General features: G+C 35.1%; 2 protein-coding genes and 2 non-coding genes across 4 annotated transcripts; all 4 read left to right on the forward strand.

Annotated features, from left to right (window-relative positions):
* Positions 1-8,705: 8,705 nt before the first annotated feature.
* On the forward strand, positions 8,706-11,060 carry LOC137741313 (BAG family molecular chaperone regulator 4-like). Its single transcript, XM_068481033.1, has 4 exons — positions 8,706-8,991; positions 9,773-10,029; positions 10,103-10,249; positions 10,809-11,060. Exons 1-4 carry the CDS (start codon positions 8,799-8,801, stop codon positions 11,007-11,009), a joined length of 798 nt encoding a protein of 265 aa, XP_068337134.1. The 5' UTR covers positions 8,706-8,798; the 3' UTR covers positions 11,010-11,060.
* Positions 11,061-12,342: 1,282 nt separating this feature from the next.
* TRNAE-CUC (transfer RNA glutamic acid (anticodon CUC)) lies at positions 12,343-12,415 on the forward strand. Its single transcript has one exon. It is a non-coding gene; the product is annotated as a tRNA-Glu (tRNA).
* A 1,529-nt stretch (positions 12,416-13,944) lies between these two features.
* LOC137743894 (BAG family molecular chaperone regulator 4-like) lies at positions 13,945-16,337 on the forward strand. Its single transcript, XM_068483825.1, has 4 exons — positions 13,945-14,471; positions 15,111-15,367; positions 15,441-15,587; positions 15,951-16,337. The coding sequence occupies exons 1-4, from the start codon at positions 14,279-14,281 to the stop codon at positions 16,149-16,151; spliced, it is 798 nt and encodes a 265-aa protein (XP_068339926.1). The 5' UTR covers positions 13,945-14,278; the 3' UTR covers positions 16,152-16,337.
* A 1,400-nt stretch (positions 16,338-17,737) lies between these two features.
* TRNAE-CUC (transfer RNA glutamic acid (anticodon CUC)) lies at positions 17,738-17,810 on the forward strand. Its single transcript has one exon. It is a non-coding gene; the product is annotated as a tRNA-Glu (tRNA).
* Positions 17,811-18,203: the final 393 nt, after the last annotated feature.

Genomic DNA, 18,203 nt, shown 5'->3' on the forward strand with positions numbered 1-18,203 from the left:
CCAACAAGTCCATCAATGACATCCCTACCGGCTTTGTTGTCCCCAACGTCGCACCTATCTCTCCCAACGACATGTTATTTCCTGTTTCTTCTCCCCCTTCGTCGACTTCTTCCGTCACAGAATATGTCGTCGCGGTAGACTCTTGCACTGCTACAGCTTCCCATGCTGACAACGATCCCTCCTCGTTCAGCGTTGCTGTCAATCACCATCTTGGCGAGTCTTTCGCGACCTCATCGGCCGCGAACCGCACAGAGCTCTAGCACGAGAAAATCAAGGCGAGGGGTTGTCCACATCCACCTCGTCGGACGAAATCGAGGTGTTGGGACTGAACCAGGTAGAGCCCCGCCACCAGATCTGACTCTCGCCCTACTGAGTCATGTCGAGATGAAACTCGGGAGTGACGGAATGGACCCAGCTGCAAATGAGTTGTGAGATCGTGAGTTCTGGTGGTGGTGATTGGAAGCGTATATGAGTGTGAACTGATGTAGATGACTGGGTTATTGGGAACGACGGCCAAAAAAAAAAAAATCCTTCACCAAGCTGCCCAAATCCTCTTTTCAAATTTTTAAGTTTTTAATTATAAAAATTTAAATATTACTTTTTATTCACATTGTGCAAAGTTGGCATCCATGACAGCACAAATGTGAGCCTACATTTACGACGTCATTATTTAATGGTTAACTTATAACAGATTTTTCAACAGATGTATGAAACTGAAAAGAAATATAACTAACTATATGAAATTAAAATGTTTTAAACATTCTTGAGACGGTAAAATATAATTTACCCATATATATATATGTTGCACGCATATGCTACTTCGAAACTTATTTAGTTAACAAATTTTAAGAAATTTTAACATAAGTTGGTAAAAAAAAAAAATTAGAATTATTGTACATTAGAAAAGTTTTTACGCACGCAGAAACTATGATTGATATGCCACACTCACCATCTGATAAGGTTCCGAATCAAACATCATTAGGCTTTCTGATAACCTCGGGCTCACGCCACTTTGCACGCCTAAGATATATGAATATTATGTCGTTGGCCTACCCCGATTTATTAACCTATTGTATTTACCAAAGTATTGGCCTATTGGGTATAAAATTTGTACCCCTTTGCCTAATATCACACAGTATTAGGTACCCCACTATGTCACCATCCCCATCGATACACCGTACAGTCGGCAGGGCCAATATTTATACAGATATTATAGATAATGTGGGCATGGATTGAAGTTTATATACAATTAATTAATTGAAGATGCAATATCACCTAATTAATTAATCAATTAATTGAAATTTGTGTCGGCGGGCCTACGTGTATGTTTGTATCAAAATTGTTGGTTTGCATGGTATATCATCTGATGTTTAGTTTAAGTTGTGCAAAGATTAGTTTAATTAAAAATCAGTATGAAAAGGAGGAAATGAAATCCCTTTCCAACCACACTAACTTTTTCTCATTTTTGGACTATTTTAACTAGATTTGGTAGTATATATGCTTGTTGTGGATGTAAATTTCTTCATCCTTATTCTTGGACAAAGTTACACCTACAAAACAAACAACACATTAGGTTAAGATCAAGAGCCTCACGCGCTCACGATGAATGAGGAGGGGCTTTGGCTAAAGAACCTATGATGCCAAAGTTAGAATTTTGAGGGCAAAATGTTTGGAGAATTTAGCAAGAGTGTAGAACTTAGGTTTTGGAGAAAAATGAGAGTGTTTATATAGGGATGTGGCCAGCCCCTTTGGGAGGAGGAGGACCAGCCACTTGGATTGTTTTTTGGGTCAGATTCATGATTTGTTAGCTAATTAATAAATTAATTAGGTAATAAATCAATTAATTAGCTAATTAATATAATTAGAAATGAATGATTTGGGGGTTACCTTGTGGAGAAGATTTAATGAGGATGGATGAAATGGGTTTTGAGTAAATACCTATTTTGGGCACTTTTAACTTGATTGATGGATGATTGTCCATTGCTTGCGCGTAAAAATCCTGGTGTGCCTCGAGGGTAATTTTGTTTAAAATCCACGTGTCGTCTCCATATTTTTCTTGATTATGTTTACCTCCACACTTGTGGTGTTGCGTAGCCCATAACCTCCTTTTCTAAGACACTTAGATTCGGAATTCGGAAGTGAAAGTGAAACCCACCTAAATCATGCTTAGCTTTCTGCTAATGAAGCAAATATTAATGATAATACTTACCTAATGCGCCTTAAGTGCGTGGAAATTAAAGATGTTACTAGACAAAATGAGAGATGAAACAAAACTTATTTGATGAAAGAAAGGTAAAAGAAATTGAAAACGCGATGGAAACTGATTAAAAAAAGCACAATTAGGAATTGCGGATCATATTCAATTATCTCACGATACACTATATACTAAGTTGGACTTGTATCTCAATTATCTCATGAATCAAATCGATCATTTTTACAATCTCAATAATAAGCGTTGGTTTAGGGTTTGGTATATAATATGAACGACAAATCAATCACTGAAAAAAAGAGCTATAAAAGAAACCCTAATAGAAAATAGCACAATCACTTCATAATATTGCACCAAGCACTTACATTCACACAAAAAACAAAACAAAAATGGCTCAATAAGCCCTAAACATCGCTATTGTGCTCTTTTTCATGCTTCCTTTTTCATTATTTTGTGGCCCTTTAATTATCTATTTAGTTCCATCCCAACTTACTCATTAACCTTTCTTCCTTAATCATTTGACCTTCCATTATATAACTAGAAAAGACACGTACACCAATTTGTGATCCATTCACCATCTGCAACATGTACAAGCGTGTGTAAATGCTAAGCTTTCCCACCCCACAAGAAAATCACTCTTTGCCCCAACCCACTACCACCAAGGAGGTTGTGATCTTTGCCATTACATGTTTTACATGAAAACTGAGCGTCCCTTCTCGAATGATTCAACTCTCCACAACAAAGTGCATCTTCCAATTGAAGTCTGCATATCTTTATCTGCTTTGTGTTTTTTCTTTGCATGCATTATGTTGTCCCTCTACATATGCTTTTTTTCTCAATGATAATTAGATGCTTTGAAGCTTGCTAATCGCATTCCTAATATGCTCAAAGATTAGGGGGAGGGATCCACTTTTTCTTGTGGGGGTCTGGGGAAAGATAGTGGGTCCTGTCCAAAATGAGTAGGGAGGGGAATTTGTGATTGGGGGTGCGGGTTTCTTGATTCTTCTTCAATATGGATCAAATGAGCACTAAAGGAATCATGTATCTTTTTAGTATTTTAGTGAGTTTGCTAATTGGCACTTTATATCTCATACTAAGAGTTTCTAGAAAAGTATAGATAGACAATTGATTTATAAACGCCTATGTTTTTATTGTCTCTCGATTTTTCCTATTTATTCAATTCAAATGTTAGAATTAAATAGAAGAGTGTAGTAAGATAAATATAAGTGTGCGAAACTTACTTTTCTATTATGTTCATATCAAATTAGACCGACGAGAGTACTCTTTTCTGGCAAAGTATATGCACCCAATGTGCTGGAAAAAAAATGTGATTTCTTATAACCTAATTAATTGGCACTTTAATTGTACATCAACTTAAATCATTCCCGTGCTAAAAGAAATATATTTTTTGTACATTATTTTTCAAAAAAAATACTTTTGAACCCAACTTTTTTAAGAGTGCAATTCTCATTTTTTTTCATGGTGGAACCCATAATATATTATAGCATATGCATGTAGAACTTATTCCATATGACGAGAGAGTTCGAAGAAAATGTCGAGAACAACATTAGAATCTATACCATCTTCCTTTAAAGATGTTTAACCGAAAGTTAACTATCGTTATCCAGATCTCCACGTCTAAATCCTAGATGCCATAATTTTGCAATTCGTCGCCCAGGGGTCTCTTTTCTAATTCTAATTAAGATGTTGACACGTGGATACATATTAATGTGACAAGTAACCGATGGCCATTTGTTTATGTTCGTTGACGTGTCCGTATTTGATGCATTTACATATGGAATATGAGAATGGAGTTGATATTTATAGCAGAAAGAAATTAGGATGGTGAGGTTTGATGTGTTAGAACTGGTGATGCTGAAGATAAATACGTGACTCATTAGGCAACAAGATGACCTACGTAACCAATTAGAACATTAAGTTACTATGCAATCCCTACCATAGACGATCACATAAAAAACAAGAAACATTTAATGTGTGACTGTAATGACGTTACATTGACTCGTAAATGTTACTTGATTTATTATAAGTAATTCAAACAATATCATATTTTGATATGAACTTATCGTCTCGTCTAATTGTGTTTTAAAGGCATTTATGACATCACATGACAATATTACTTGCGCATTTGGTGTGACGGAAATCTTTGTGGTTTTCTGGTCTTTTTTCCTCAGCTTAAAGAACCTTGAATTTAACTAGCTATAAGGCGAGAAAAACATTAAAAGCAAGCTACAAATGTTGTAACTTAGAACATATTGAAAAACCAATAAAAAAAAAAAAAATCAAGTTATCACGTCCTAAAATGGGCATGTATAAAGTTCAAACTCGGCAATATAGCACTATATTTCCAATAGAATATACATAAGGGGCATTTTAAGTGGAAAAATAGTTTTCTCAACAACACGGCGGAACAAAAATAAATAAATACGCCAAATATTATAATTCAATTTTATTTAACGTGAGAGTCAAAAACAATAAAATTTTAATTTTAATATGCCTAAACAAAAGAAAATACTGAGCGCAATGCCTCTTAATTTATAGGCCTTATTTCACTTTTCTTTCTAAACTTTCAATTTGAATTTGAGCCCTATAACTTTTCAATTTGTGCAGATGTCCCATCGGCCGTTAGTATTGTCAATTGTTCCATCAAATTGCAGGTTATTTTCATCCATTTATCAAAATTTTCAATTAATTTTTCTTGCGAATGTAGCATTTTGTTGGCGTATGTGTCACGAAAAGTTTGTCTTAAACGAAAGAAATAATCCCATTCCCATCAATATTCAATGTTTGATCAACTTTTTTTTTTTTTGTCAAAAAGGTTTGATTAACCCTTTTTTTTTTTTGTCAAAAAAGTTTGATTAACTGAGTTCGACAATCTGAAGTGTGGGTCTTTTGATGGCCCATCTGTAACTTCTTTAGAAAGGTTATTAGTCCACCTCTGTGCACAAGCTGCTATCTCAATTTGGGCCCATTGTCTACATGTCTTGACAGGGTGTGGCCCACGGCGACAAAGATGTTTTTTTTTTTATATGCCATATTTCCACCAACAATAAAATAACAATTTACCAAAAAAGAAACAATAATAAAAAATAAAAAACTCACTCAAATCAAAAGTGTCCAAATTTATGTTTTTCCGTCTTACATATTAAATTAATAGTAGTGATTTTCTCTACTACGATGATTTTGTTTAATCTAATTCAATTCAGACAAATATAACAACAGAGGTATTGTGTGAAGATAAAATGGGAGTCCAAAAATCATTTTCTTAAATAAACTAGCCTTATAAATTTATTTTTAATTTTAATTAAAGTCATTTCAATTGAAATTTCTATTAACAGATATTGTTTTAATAAGATAATTGATAGACAAAACATAAAAGTTTTTTTTTTTAAAAAGGAAATGAAATTTCATTACCAACATGAAGGGTTTGGAAAATTTGGAAAAGTAACCATATTTTGGACCCCATATAGAATTATAATCACCATTTTAGTTTTATGATAATTCGAACCAAAACTTGATGTAAAAGTACTAATATACCCTTAACATGAAGAAACAACTATTAGTTGAGATCTTCAAGCATAAAAGAGGTAGCCTCTTCAATACTACCCAATACCCCTACTCTCGAACCCCTTCATTTCCTACCTAATATATAACTAACCTGCTAGGGTTTTAGATTTCAGGTTTTGGTGGTGAAATGGACACCTCCATGATATACGGCGCCGATGCCAAAGCCTTAAGAATCCACACCAAGAAAAAGCTCCCCCACAATTCCAAAACCCACTTGCAGGTCCTCTCTTCTCCTAATTTTCTTCAATTTTTAATCTCTCCCTGTTTTCTTTTTCTTTTTCTTTTTTTTTTTTGTCAAAATCTCTCCCTGTTTTTCATTCTTGGTTGATTGCTGTTGATTTCCATGAAGGTTTTGTTTTTGTTGTGAGAAACCCTAATATTAAGGGTATATTAGTACTTTTACATAAGTTTTGGGTAGAATTATCATAAAATTAAAATGGTGGCTATAATTCTATATAGGGTCTAAAATATGGTTACTTTTTCAAATTTTCCGAAGGGTTTCTTGTTTGGTTGTGATTCATGCATAGTTCTTGTAATAACAAAATCACACACACGGAGTTTAAATGGTTCACCAAATCGACTACGTTCACTATGTTGTTTTTGTGTTTGTATTTCACTACATAAGAAGATTTACAAATTACATTGGAGATGGATTAAAAGCCTTTATATAACCTAAAAGAAATGGGCTGTATGAAGGAGTGGTCCGAGGAGGGAACTTCTTCCTCCTGCTGGTGTCGTCTTTTCTGCATGTTCTTTCCTGTAAAGGGGGATGATTGGAATTGCTTGTGCTTCACGGAGGCTCTATCTATGTAGCTTGAACCACGTCATGTTCCAGCTGTGAGAGTAAAAGCTTGAACGTAAGCATCCAGGTGTTCAAATCGTAAGGCACCAACAAGTCCTATACCAGCCACCTCTATATGTAGACTTCCGCCTCCTTATTTTAGAGTGGTGTGTAATCACATATGGCTTGAGTCCTAATGATTGCAAATGTGCCACGTATTCTTTGATGGTAAATATCAACCAACTTCAACCAAATCACTCTCCTATTCAAAATAAAAGGCATCTCAGATACTAATTAAGTGCGAGAATATATAAACTTTTGTGGTCAAAGGACCTCGTAAAGTAACTTACGTGCCAAAAATGTTAGTTCTTGAAACCTAGTAACATAATTATATTTGAAAGAAACATAATAATGTATATGAATATACATATATACTTTTAAAATACGGGTTATTACAAAAAGTCAGAGAAAAATGAGCAATAGGGCATGATATAAGAGGGAAGAAGGAAGGAAAAGAAGCAATGGAGAGGCTGAGGGGTCAGAGGGTGGAGGAACCATCACAAAGAGGATGGAGAGTCAACACAAACGGATGGAGGAGGTGCCGCTATCACCAGTTGAGCAAAGAGAACAGAGCTTTAGAGAGAGAGAGAGAGAGAGAGAGAGAGAGAGAGAGAGAGAGAGAGCTGTCTTCTCTTTTGGATAATGAGAAGAAAAAGAACACCACCCATGTAGACTTAGTTCGGAATAGATGTGTTGGATAATAATAACTTTTCAAATGGATTGTGAGAGACCTCGCAGACATATAAAGCGTTGATGGTGGGTATATGTAGTTCTGGTGGTAGAATTGGTAGTAGTGTAATACACCTTGTTAGTGGTGTTATCAAAGAAACGTGTTATGCACCTTATTAATCAATTGTGGAGCGAAGCATCCAAGTATCGTTAAGGATGATAATGCCATACAATATCTTTAAGTAGCTAAGTATTTGAAAGGTTAAATCTGACACAAATCACCATTAAGAAGAGTATTTTAAGTGAAGCTACCTTATCTGACAACTTTCTAAAAAACGCAAGAAGCCCTGCATTTGGGCCATACTCGATCCCACCCTTTATGATTGAGTTGCCACATAGAGCATCCTCACCTAATGATAAGGAGACCAACTTTTTAAACCAAATTTTATAAATTATATGATATGGTTGTTAATGATTAGATTATTTCTTAAGTATTAATTAATGTGCTTATTTCATTTTAGTGACACATCGTATAATTTATAAATTAATCTAAAAAGTTAGTTTACCTAACATTATTCAACTAAAAAAATGTAGGGAGTGATGGTTTAGGGGGTGTATTCAATTGGGATTTTGAGGGATTTTAATTCTTTTAATGAATCCAGAGGTATTCAATCTGAATTTTAAGTGATTATCTGAAATTCAATGTGTATTCAATCAGAATTTTAAGATAGTTTATTAAAATCCTTAGAAACCCGAGTGTATTCAATTAGAATTTTAAAAAAGTTTACAACATTCCAGGTGTATTCAATTAGAATTAGAATTTAAAGAATTTGGAAAAGTTGAGGAATTAGAGAGAATTGGAGAGATTTTGTAGTGTATTTTAAGCATCCTCAAATCTCACTTCTCCCCATGAGATTTTGAGGGAATTAATCAAAATTTTACATAGAATCTCTACAAATCAGTTAAACTTCATAAAGATCCATAAATTTGTAAATCCATTAAAATCTCTCAAATTCCCAATTGAATATAACCCCGTTAGAATAAACTAAAAAATGATAAGAACCCAAGTTGATTGTTTGGATAGGGAGCCCACGCCAACTTAAGAAAACACATAATCCATGTCATTAACACATTGAACAAAGTAGACCAATCAAGGTGCATTGGTGGCAAACACTTCTAAAACGTCCATGAACTTCAAACCCAAGTCCAAATTTAACAAAAAGCCCATTACTTAATCATCATATAAGTATGCTACAAAGCCCACTTAATCTCTAGCAAAACTAAACACAGTCGCACGAGTGCAAGTGTAAAGTGGTACTCTCCTGCATACCAACTTTTGAGTTGTGCCGACCAACCGCTAGCTGCCTTTTCTTTGCTTACTCAACCCGCCAAGCCATCACACACTCTCACCTCTCTCTTTCTGCAATTCCACCTTTTCCATTTTCCCCATAACTCTATATCTTTATTTTTTTATGATCCTCTCAGATAAATAGAATGAAAAAAAAATCAAGAGTTGGTGTGGAAAATGATGGGTTAAACAGGAAAATATATTGGGAGCTGAGGCCAGGTGGAATGCTTGTTCAAAAGAGGGACATTGGGGAAGCCAATTCTGGGATTATGATCAAGATCAAGGTTTCTCATGGTTCTTATTACCATGATGTCCTTGTCCATGCTCAGTCCACTTTTGGTAAATCTTCTCATTAATCTAATTTAAATTTGCTATCTGGGTTCTTGTTGTTCTCCTCGTAATTTTTCTGGGGATTGCTCTTTTGGTGTTGTAATGAGAATTTTGGGTAGCATTGCCCATTTACAATTTGGGTTCTACATATTATTTTTATTTTTAAATGTTTGGAAAATTTGAAGATTTCCATTGATGCCATTTTGTTTTGTTTGTTATTAAAAGCTGTAAAAAAAATTCAAAATGGACAATTCTAGGGATGAAGTTGGAGGTGATAAATGATTTATGTAATAGTTTGTGAAATTGTATTTGTTTTTTTTTTTTTTTTTTTTTTTACCCAAGTGTGTTTTTTAGCATTCTTATTGTTTAATGTTTCAATGTATGCAGTGGATTCTTGAAGTTTGCTTCTTGGGTTTTGTTTAATCTTCTTTCTTCGGGCCTCGTTTGCAATTGATTTTAAATGGTTAATGCGTTTTTTGTAAAAATATTTTTAAAATCAATTTTTAACAAAAATTCAAGTGAATTTTGAAAAAGTACTTATTGCAAGAAGCACTCTAAATCCTTTTTAGACCTAGAAGCGTTTTCAATTATTTTAAAATCAATCTTAAAGAACTCATATGTTCTGACACAAAATTTTTACTGTTCAAGAGTTGTCTTTTGCTTCATCATTTTGGTGTGATGGACTTGGCATTTGGAATTTATGTGGGGGATAGAATGTCAATCTTTTCGCACATCATTCAACATGTCGGAACTGTTTGGGGACTTATTTGTAATAGCGATTAAATGCAAGGTGATCTGAAAAGAGTTCTTTCCCATGAGACTGGATTGGAGCCAAAGGAACAAAGATTGTTGTTCAGAGGGAAAGAGAAGGAAGATAATGAATGTCTGCACATAGCAGGCGTAGAAGATACGTCGAAGATTGTATTACTAGAGGACCCGGCTAGCAAAGAGAAGAAGCTTGAAGAGATGAAGAAAAATCAAGGCACATTGAAAGCCTATGAGGAAGTTGCCAAAGTTAGAGCAGAGGTTGACAAGCTCTCTCAAAAGGTTTGTGTGTTTGATCAGGTCCTTTTTTCGTGCAGCGTTCTATAAGCTGATTGTGCTGTTAATGATTTGTTAGATTGTTGATTTGGAGACAAGTCTGTTAAGTGGCATCAAGGTTTCAGACAGGGAAATTGTTGTCTTAACAGAGTTACTCATGGTGGAGTTACTTAAATTGGATTCGATTGTAGCTGATGGAGAAGCAAAAGTGCAGAGGCGGGTCGAGGTTGGCGATGCTTCTTTTCGAAACTTTATAGCTAGTGTCGTGATTCATACGGTTTTCCATGTTTAAGGGAACCTTATCCACATTATCCTGATCAATATTGTTGATACTTGAGTCATTACTTAAGGTAAATGATGCTTGTTACTCGTGCTCTATAAAGTTCGAAATGCAATAGAACTTGAGAAATCTGAAGCCTAATGCAAGTATAATTGGAAGACTGAAAGTGTTTCAAATCGAAGACATTTCTTGGATCCTAAATCAAATTTTGATTTGTTGATAATACTTGAGAAAAAGAATCCTAGGACTCCAACATACTTGTTTCCCATGTGCGTATTTTGGATTGTGTCGTAGAAACGAATCCTAGGACTCCAACATTGAGAAATTTCAACTCTCAAGTTGTGCAACATTTTCTGTACCGAATGATGCTTTTTACATCATTCGCCCGTTTGTTTCATAGAAGTGCCTGCATGAGATTTTTGCTCGGAAACAATTGTCCAATTTACGAATATCAATGAGTATTTGTGTCAATGCAGAGTGACAATGGTTGTGTTCGTGCATACAGGTTCGACGTGTGCAGAGCTTTGTTGACACGCTCGACTATCTGAAGGCGAGAAACTCTAATCCATTCAGCAAGAAGAGTATCAACGCGGTCTCGGTCACTACAAATTGGGAGAGGTTTGAGTTGGGGGTTGGAAGCCTGCATGCCTCAACCCCATTGCCATCTTCTACCAAAATAACTCAGGATTGGGAATTGTTGGACTAAGCTTATTATGTTCTTCTAATTATACCGCTTTTGTATAAATACACACACACACACACACACACACACACACACACACACACACACACACATATATGTATCGTCATAGGACCCGAACCCATTTGATACAATTTTGTACACTGATTTTGATTGGTGAAAGGTTGTACTCAAAGACCATCACAATGGAAACAGAAATGATGAACCCAAGAAATTGGATGCTCAGTCTCCAAAATCTTGGTTGTTGCTTCCCCAAATTCAATCTAAATCAAATTCAAAATGAACTTGTTTACTGTTTATAAGCACAGTGTAGTTTCAATTTTGCCTCCGCTTAGTTTCCGTATTTCATGTCCGCCCGTCTAAGAAAATATAAATACTTCATTTTTTCTTCTAAGAAAATATAAATACTTCATTTTTTTTTTTCTTCCTTCTTCCTCTTCTCTCTTCACTCTGCTCTTCTCTGCGATACTCACCTAGGTACACAGTGGCAGAAAATGTAATTCCTGGAACTGTTCTCTGTGATGGAGAGCATGTTTTCAGTGTTGCTCATATTTTTGCCTCATTTAATGATACGTTCATTGTAACTACCAAGTTTTTCGTTTTGAATGTAATTATCATTTTAATTTGTAGTTGAATTTATTTGTGAAATTGTTGCTTTTGTTCATTGTAAATAGATTTTCAAATGTAAATAGTATTGACTATCATTTATATATTTAGAACTTTCGACATGTTTTATACGGTTTTAAAACCAACAGCAACACGCTGACACCCTTGCTAGTGTATAGTTCATCAAAAAACATGAGTTTCAACTTGGAGAGCCTCTCAAATGGTAACTACATGATGTGGCAGTTGATGGTTGAACTCATTTTTGATGATTCAAAGAAGGAATTCAACCAACCGCCACATCATGTGATTTATAAAATATAATCGAAAAAATGTCTCTCTGACATTTTTCTTTGATTAAAGTTGAGATCAATGAATGTGAGGTTGGTTAAGTTAATTAACTTTTCTATCAATGTTCGTGAGATTTGATCATAGCGAATTGAAAGACATTACAATTTTTTTTTTTAAACATACCTTATTAGCTACACTAAGGAGATGGGGAAGTGAGCTAAGCCTCACATTCGGCTAGCTGTAGTTCAAATTCGCCTTTGACGAGAATTGAATTTAAGACATCTCACTTACAAATAAAAATAAATATTTCTAGAAAGTAATACTAAGTGTCCATATCACCGTACACAAAATTGGGGGAGGGCACCCATCAATATTATACTATTCTAAAGAGGAGAATGTGGTCTATCTATTGATATTAACCATTGCGTAGTGCTATGTCAGCTAATCCGTTGTAGTCTAGTTGGTCAGGATATTCGGCTCTCACCCGAAAGACCCGGGTTCAAGTCCCGGCAACGGAATTTCCTTTTTCCCTCTCCCTCGATGGATGAAGTTTTGTGCCCTTTATGGTCTTTGATTGATCTTTGAAGAATATAGTCATGCGTTTTTTGTGCATGTTTTTAGAACAAAATACATTGGAGATGGATTGAAAGCCTTTACATAATCTAAAAGATATGGATTGTGAAGGAGTGGTCCGAGGAGGAGGGAACTTCTTCCTCTTGCTGGTGTCTTCTTTTCTGCATGTTCTTTCCTGTAAAGGGGATGATTGGAATTGCTTGTGCTTCACGGAGGTTCTATCTACGTAGTTTGAATCACGTCATGTTCTAGCTTTGAGAGAAAAAGCTTGAACGTAAGCATCCAGATGTTCAAATAGTAAGGCACCAACAAGTCCTATACCAGCCACCTCTATATGAAGATTTCCACCTCCATATTTTAGAGTGGTGAGTAATCACATATGGCTTGAGGGACAGAGATCCTAGCCGGATCTCACTCCACCAAATTCTAAGGATCAGAAGATCCGGACCGTTGAAATTTGATCCAACGGTTACAAAAAGAGAGGTCTTTCTAAAAGTGATAATAATTGTAGCCGTTGGATCAAATTTCAAGAGTTTGAATCTCCGGATCTTTAAAACTTGGTGGGAAAGATCCGGTTGGGCTTGAGTCCTGATGATTGCAAATGTGCCACCTATTCTTTGATAGTAAATATCAACCAACTTCAATCAAATTACTCTCATGTTCAAAATAAAAAGCATCTCAAATACTAGTTAAGTGTCAGAATATATAAACTTTTGTAGTCAAAAGACCTCATAGAGTAACTTACATGCCAAAAATATTAATTCCTCACACCTAGTAACACAATTATATTTGAAAGAAACATAATAATGTATATGAATATATATATATATATATACATATATACTTTTAAAATACGGGTTATTACAAAAAGTCAGAGAAAAATGAGCAATAGGGCATGATATCCGAGGAATGGTGGGTATATGTAGTTCTGGTGGTAGAATTGGTAGTGGTGTAATACACCTTATTAATGGTGTAATCAAGGAAACGTGTTATGCACCTTATTAATCAATTGTGGAGTGAAGCATCCAAGTATCGTTAAGGACGATAATGCCATATAATATCTTTAAGTAGTCAAGTATTTGAAAAGTTAAATTTGACACAAATCACTATTAAGAAGAGTATTTTGAGTGAGGCTGCCTTATCCGACAACTCTCTAAAAAACGCAAGTTAAAAGCCCTACGTTTGGGCCGTACTCAATCCCACCATTTATGATTGAGTTGCCGCATAGAGTAGCCTCACCTAATGACCAATTTTTTAAACTAAATTTTATAAACCATATAATGTGGTTTTTAATGATTAGATTATTTCTTGAATATTGAATAATATGTTTATTTCATTTTGATGACACGTCGTATAATTTATAAATTGATTTAAAAAGTTAGTTTACCTAACATTATTCAACTAAGAAATGTAGGGGTGATGGTTTAGAATAAACTAAAAGATGATATTTACCAAAAAAAAAAAAAAAAAAAAACTAAAAGATGATAAGAACCCAAGTTGATTGTTTGGATAGAGAGCCAGCGCCAACTTAAGAAGACACATAATCCATGTCATTAACACATTGAACAAAGTGGACCAATCAAGTGTAAAGTGGTACTCTCCTTCTGCATACCAACTTTTGAGTTGTACCGACCAACCGCTAGCTCTGAAATCTGCTTAGAGGTCCCTGTCTTCAAGTGCCATTTCTTTGCTTACTCAACCAGCCAAGCCATCACACACTCTCACCTCTCTCTTTCTGCAATTCCACCTTTTCCATTTTCCCTATAATTCTATATCTTTATTTTTTATGATCCTCTCAGATAAATAGAATGAAAAAAAGATCAAGAGTTGGTGTGGAAAATGATGGGTTAAATAGGAAAATAGATTGGGAGCTGAGGCCAGGTGGAATGCTTGTTCAAAAGAGAGACATTGGGGACGCCAATTCTGGGATTATGATCAAGATCAAGGTTTCTCATGGTTCTTATTACCATGATGTCCTTGTCCATGCTCAGTCCACTTTTGGTAAATCTTCTCATTAATCTAATTTAAATTTGCTCTCTGGGTTCTTGTTGTTCTCCTCGTAATTTTTCTGGGGTTTTGCTCTTTTGGTGTTGTAATGAGAACTTTGGGTAGCATTGCCCATTTACAATTTGGGTTCTACATATTATTTTTCTTCTTAATTAAGTTTGGAAATTTTGAAGATTTCCGTTGAAGCCATTTGTTTTATTTGTTATTAAAATCTGTAGAAAAAATTCAAAATGGACAATGCTAGGGATTAAGTTGGAATTGACAAATGATTTATGTAATAATTTGTGAAATTGGATTTGTTTTTTTTTTTCTTTTACTCCAAGTGTGTTTTTAGCATTCTTATTATTTAATGTTTCAATATATGGAGTGGATTCTTGAAGTTTGCTTTTTGGGTTTTGTTTAATGTGATTCTCTATAGAAAACGTTTCAGACATTTTAAAAGTATTTTCAAACAGCTTATATGTTCTGACACACATTTTTTATTGTTCAAGAGTAGTCTTTTGCTTCATCCCTTTGGTGTGTTGGACTTGGCATTTGGAATTTAAGTGGGGGACAGAATGTGAATCTTTTCGTTTATCATTCTACATTTAGGAACTGTTTGGGAACTTATTTGTAATCGCGATTAAATGCAAGGTGATCTGAAAAGAGTTCTTTCCCATGAGACTGGATTGGAGCCAAAGGAACAAAGATTGTTGTTCAGAGGGAAAGAGAAGGAAGATAATGAATGTCTGCACATAGCAGGCGTAGAAGATACGTCGAAGATTGTATTACTAGAGGACCCGGCTACCAAAGAGAAGAAGCTTGAAGAGATGAAGAAAAATCAAGGCACGTTGAAAGCCTATGAGGAAGTTGCCAAAGTTAGAGCAGAGGTTGACAAGCTCTCTCAAAAGGTTTGTGTGTTTGATCAGGTCCTTTTTTCGTGCAGCGTTCTATAAGCTAATTGTGCTGTTAATGATTTGTTAGATTGTTGATTTGGAGACAAGTCTGTTAAGTGGCATCAAGGTTTCAGATAGGGAAATTGTTGTCTTAACAGAGTTACTCATGGTGGAGTTACTTAAATTGGATTCGATTGTAGCTGATGGAGAAGCAAAAGTGCAGAGGCGGGTCGAGGTTGGTGATGCTTCTTTTCGAAACTTTATAGCTAGTGTCCTGATTCATACGGTTTTCCATGTTTAAAGGAACCTTATCCACATTATCCTGATCAATATTGTTGATACTTGAGTGATGTGCGTATTTTCGTCATAGAAGCGAATCCTAGGACTCCCAACATTGAGAAATTTCAACTCTCAAGTTGTGCAACATTTTCTGTACCGAATGATGCTTTTTACATCACGTTCGCTAACAGTTGTGCGTCCATGTGTTTCATAGAAGTGCCTGCATGAGATTTTTGCTCGGAAACAATTGTCCATTTTACGAATATCAATGAGTATTTGTGTCAATGGAGAGTGACAATGGTTGTGTTCGTGCATACAGGTTCGACGTGTGCAGAGCTTTGTTGACACGCTCGACAATCTGAAGGCGAGAAACTCTAATCCATTCAGCAAGAAGAGTATCAACGCGGTCTCGGCCACTACAAATTGGGAGAGGTTTGAGTTGGGGGTTGGAAGCCTGCATGCCCCGACCCCATTGCCATTTTCTACCAAAATAACTCAGGATTGGGAATTGTTCGACTAAGCTTATTATGTTCTTCTAATTATACCGCTTTTGTATAAATACACACACACATACGTATATATATATCGTCATAGGACCCGAACACATTTGGTACAATTTTGTACACTGATTTTGATTGGTGAAAGGTTGTACTCAAGACCATCACAATGGAAACAGAAATGATAAACCCAAGGAATTGGATTCAAAATGAACTAGTTTACTGCTCATAAGTACAGTGTAGTTTCAATTTTGCCTCTGCTTAGTTTCTGTATTTCATGTCCGACCGTCTAAGAAAATATAAATACTTTTTTTTTTTTTTCTTTCTCTTCCTTCTCCTTTCTCTCTCTTCACTCTGCTCTTCTCTCCGATACTCACCTAGGTACACAGTGGCGGAAAATGTAATTCTTGGAACTGTTCTTCGCGATGGAGAGCATGTTTTCATTGTTGCTCATATTTTTGCCTCATTTAATGATACCTTCATTGTAACTACCAAGTTTTTCGTTTAGAATGTAATTATCATTTTCATTTGTAGTTGAATTTATCTATGAAATTGTTGCTTTTGTTCCTTATTGTAAATAGATTTATACATGTAAATAGCATTGACTATCATTTATATATTTAGAACTTTCGACACGTTTTATATGGTTTTAAAACCAACAACATCGTGTTGGCACCCTCGTTAGTGTGCAATTCATCAAAGAGCATGAGTTTCAACTTGGAAAGCCTCTCAAAATGGCAACTACATGATGTGGCAGTTGATGACTGAACTCTTTTTTGATGATTCAAAGAAGGAATTCAACCAACGTTCAACCAACCGCCACATCATGTGATTTACAAAATATAGTCGAAAAAAAAAAAAGTCTCTCTAGCATTTTTCTTGATTAAAGTTGAGATCAATGATTGTGAGGTTGGTTAGGTTAATTAACTTTTCTATCAATTTTCATGAGATTTGATCATAGCGAATTGAAAGGTAATACAATTTTTTTTTTTAAACATACATTATTAGTTACACTAAGAAGGTGGGGAAGTGAGCTAAGGGCTGGTTTGGTATTGCTGTGCTTTGAAAAAAAACTGCTTCTGCTGTGCTGTGAGAATAAGCAGCTGTGAAATAAAGCAGCAGAGTGTTTGGTAAACTTTTTTGTAAAAGTGCTTTTGAAAAAAAAAAGCAGTATTAGAGTGTTTGGTAAACTTTTATGTAAAACAGATGTGAAAAAAAGCCGGTTTTTCAAAGCTAGGTTTTGCAGCTTCTTGTTTTTGGCTTTTTTTCATCCAAAACTATGAAAAAAAGCTGAAGCTGAGTGTTTACCAAACACAAAAACAGCTCCCAGCTTTTTTTTATAGCAGCTTTTTTCAGAATCACCTCAGTACCAAACCAGGTCTAAGTCTCACACTCGGTTAGTTATAGTTCAAATTCGTCTTTGATGAAAATCGAGTCTAAGACCTCTTACTTACAAATAAAGATGAATATTACTAGATAGCAATACTAAGTGGCTATATCGATCATGCACAAAATTGGGGAAGGGCACCCATCAATGTCTTACTTTTCTAAAGAGGAGAATGTGATCTACCTATTGATATTAGCCATTGCGTAGTGGTATGTCAACCAATCCGTTGTAGTCTAGTTGGTCAGGATATTCGGCTCTCACCCGAAAGACCCGGGTTCAAGTCCCGGCAACGGAATTTCTTTTTCCTTCGATGGATGAAGTTTGTGCCTCCGTTTTTTGTGCATGTCTTTAGAATAACGGTTAAAATCGTAGAATTTCAAGTGTAAAATTCTTGGAATTTTCAAAAGTTCAATTAATTGATAATCAATTTTCGTTGGACTAAAACATGAAAAGGGCTAGCATTTTTCCAACAACTAATTCAATATTACGAAGTTCTTAAAGAATTTTTATATTCATATCTAGCATAAGCGAGTGATGTTATTTAGATATATAAAATTAACATATTTGCTCATACAATTTCTAGTATGTAAGTACCACATATAGTAGTAGGCGTCATTTACATTAGAAAATATATCATCTAGCGTGTCGGTTTTTTTGTATTAAATAATATTATTGAAAATGAGATTCA

The sequence above is a fragment of the Pyrus communis genome, chromosome 8 (genome assembly GCF_963583255.1).
Source record: "Pyrus communis chromosome 8, drPyrComm1.1, whole genome shotgun sequence".
Taxonomy (NCBI): Eukaryota; Viridiplantae; Streptophyta; class Magnoliopsida; order Rosales; family Rosaceae; genus Pyrus; species Pyrus communis.

Excerpts from the sequence above, each read along its gene's own strand:
- LOC137741313 (XM_068481033.1), top strand. The coding sequence starts at position 8,799 with ATGAAAAAAAAATCAAGAGTTGGTGTGGAAAATGATGGGTTAAACAGG. Across the intron at positions 8,992-9,772 it reads CCATGCTCAGTCCACTTTTG|GTGATCTGAAAAGAGTTCTT; the intron begins GTAAATCTTCTC and ends ATTAAATGCAAG. Across the intron at positions 10,250-10,808 it reads AAGTGCAGAGGCGGGTCGAG|GTTCGACGTGTGCAGAGCTT; the intron begins GTTGGCGATGCT and ends TCGTGCATACAG.
- LOC137743894 (XM_068483825.1), top strand. The coding sequence starts at position 14,279 with ATGAAAAAAAGATCAAGAGTTGGTGTGGAAAATGATGGGTTAAATAGG. Across the intron at positions 15,368-15,440 it reads TTGACAAGCTCTCTCAAAAG|ATTGTTGATTTGGAGACAAG; the intron begins GTTTGTGTGTTT and ends ATGATTTGTTAG. Across the intron at positions 15,588-15,950 it reads AAGTGCAGAGGCGGGTCGAG|GTTCGACGTGTGCAGAGCTT; the intron begins GTTGGTGATGCT and ends TCGTGCATACAG.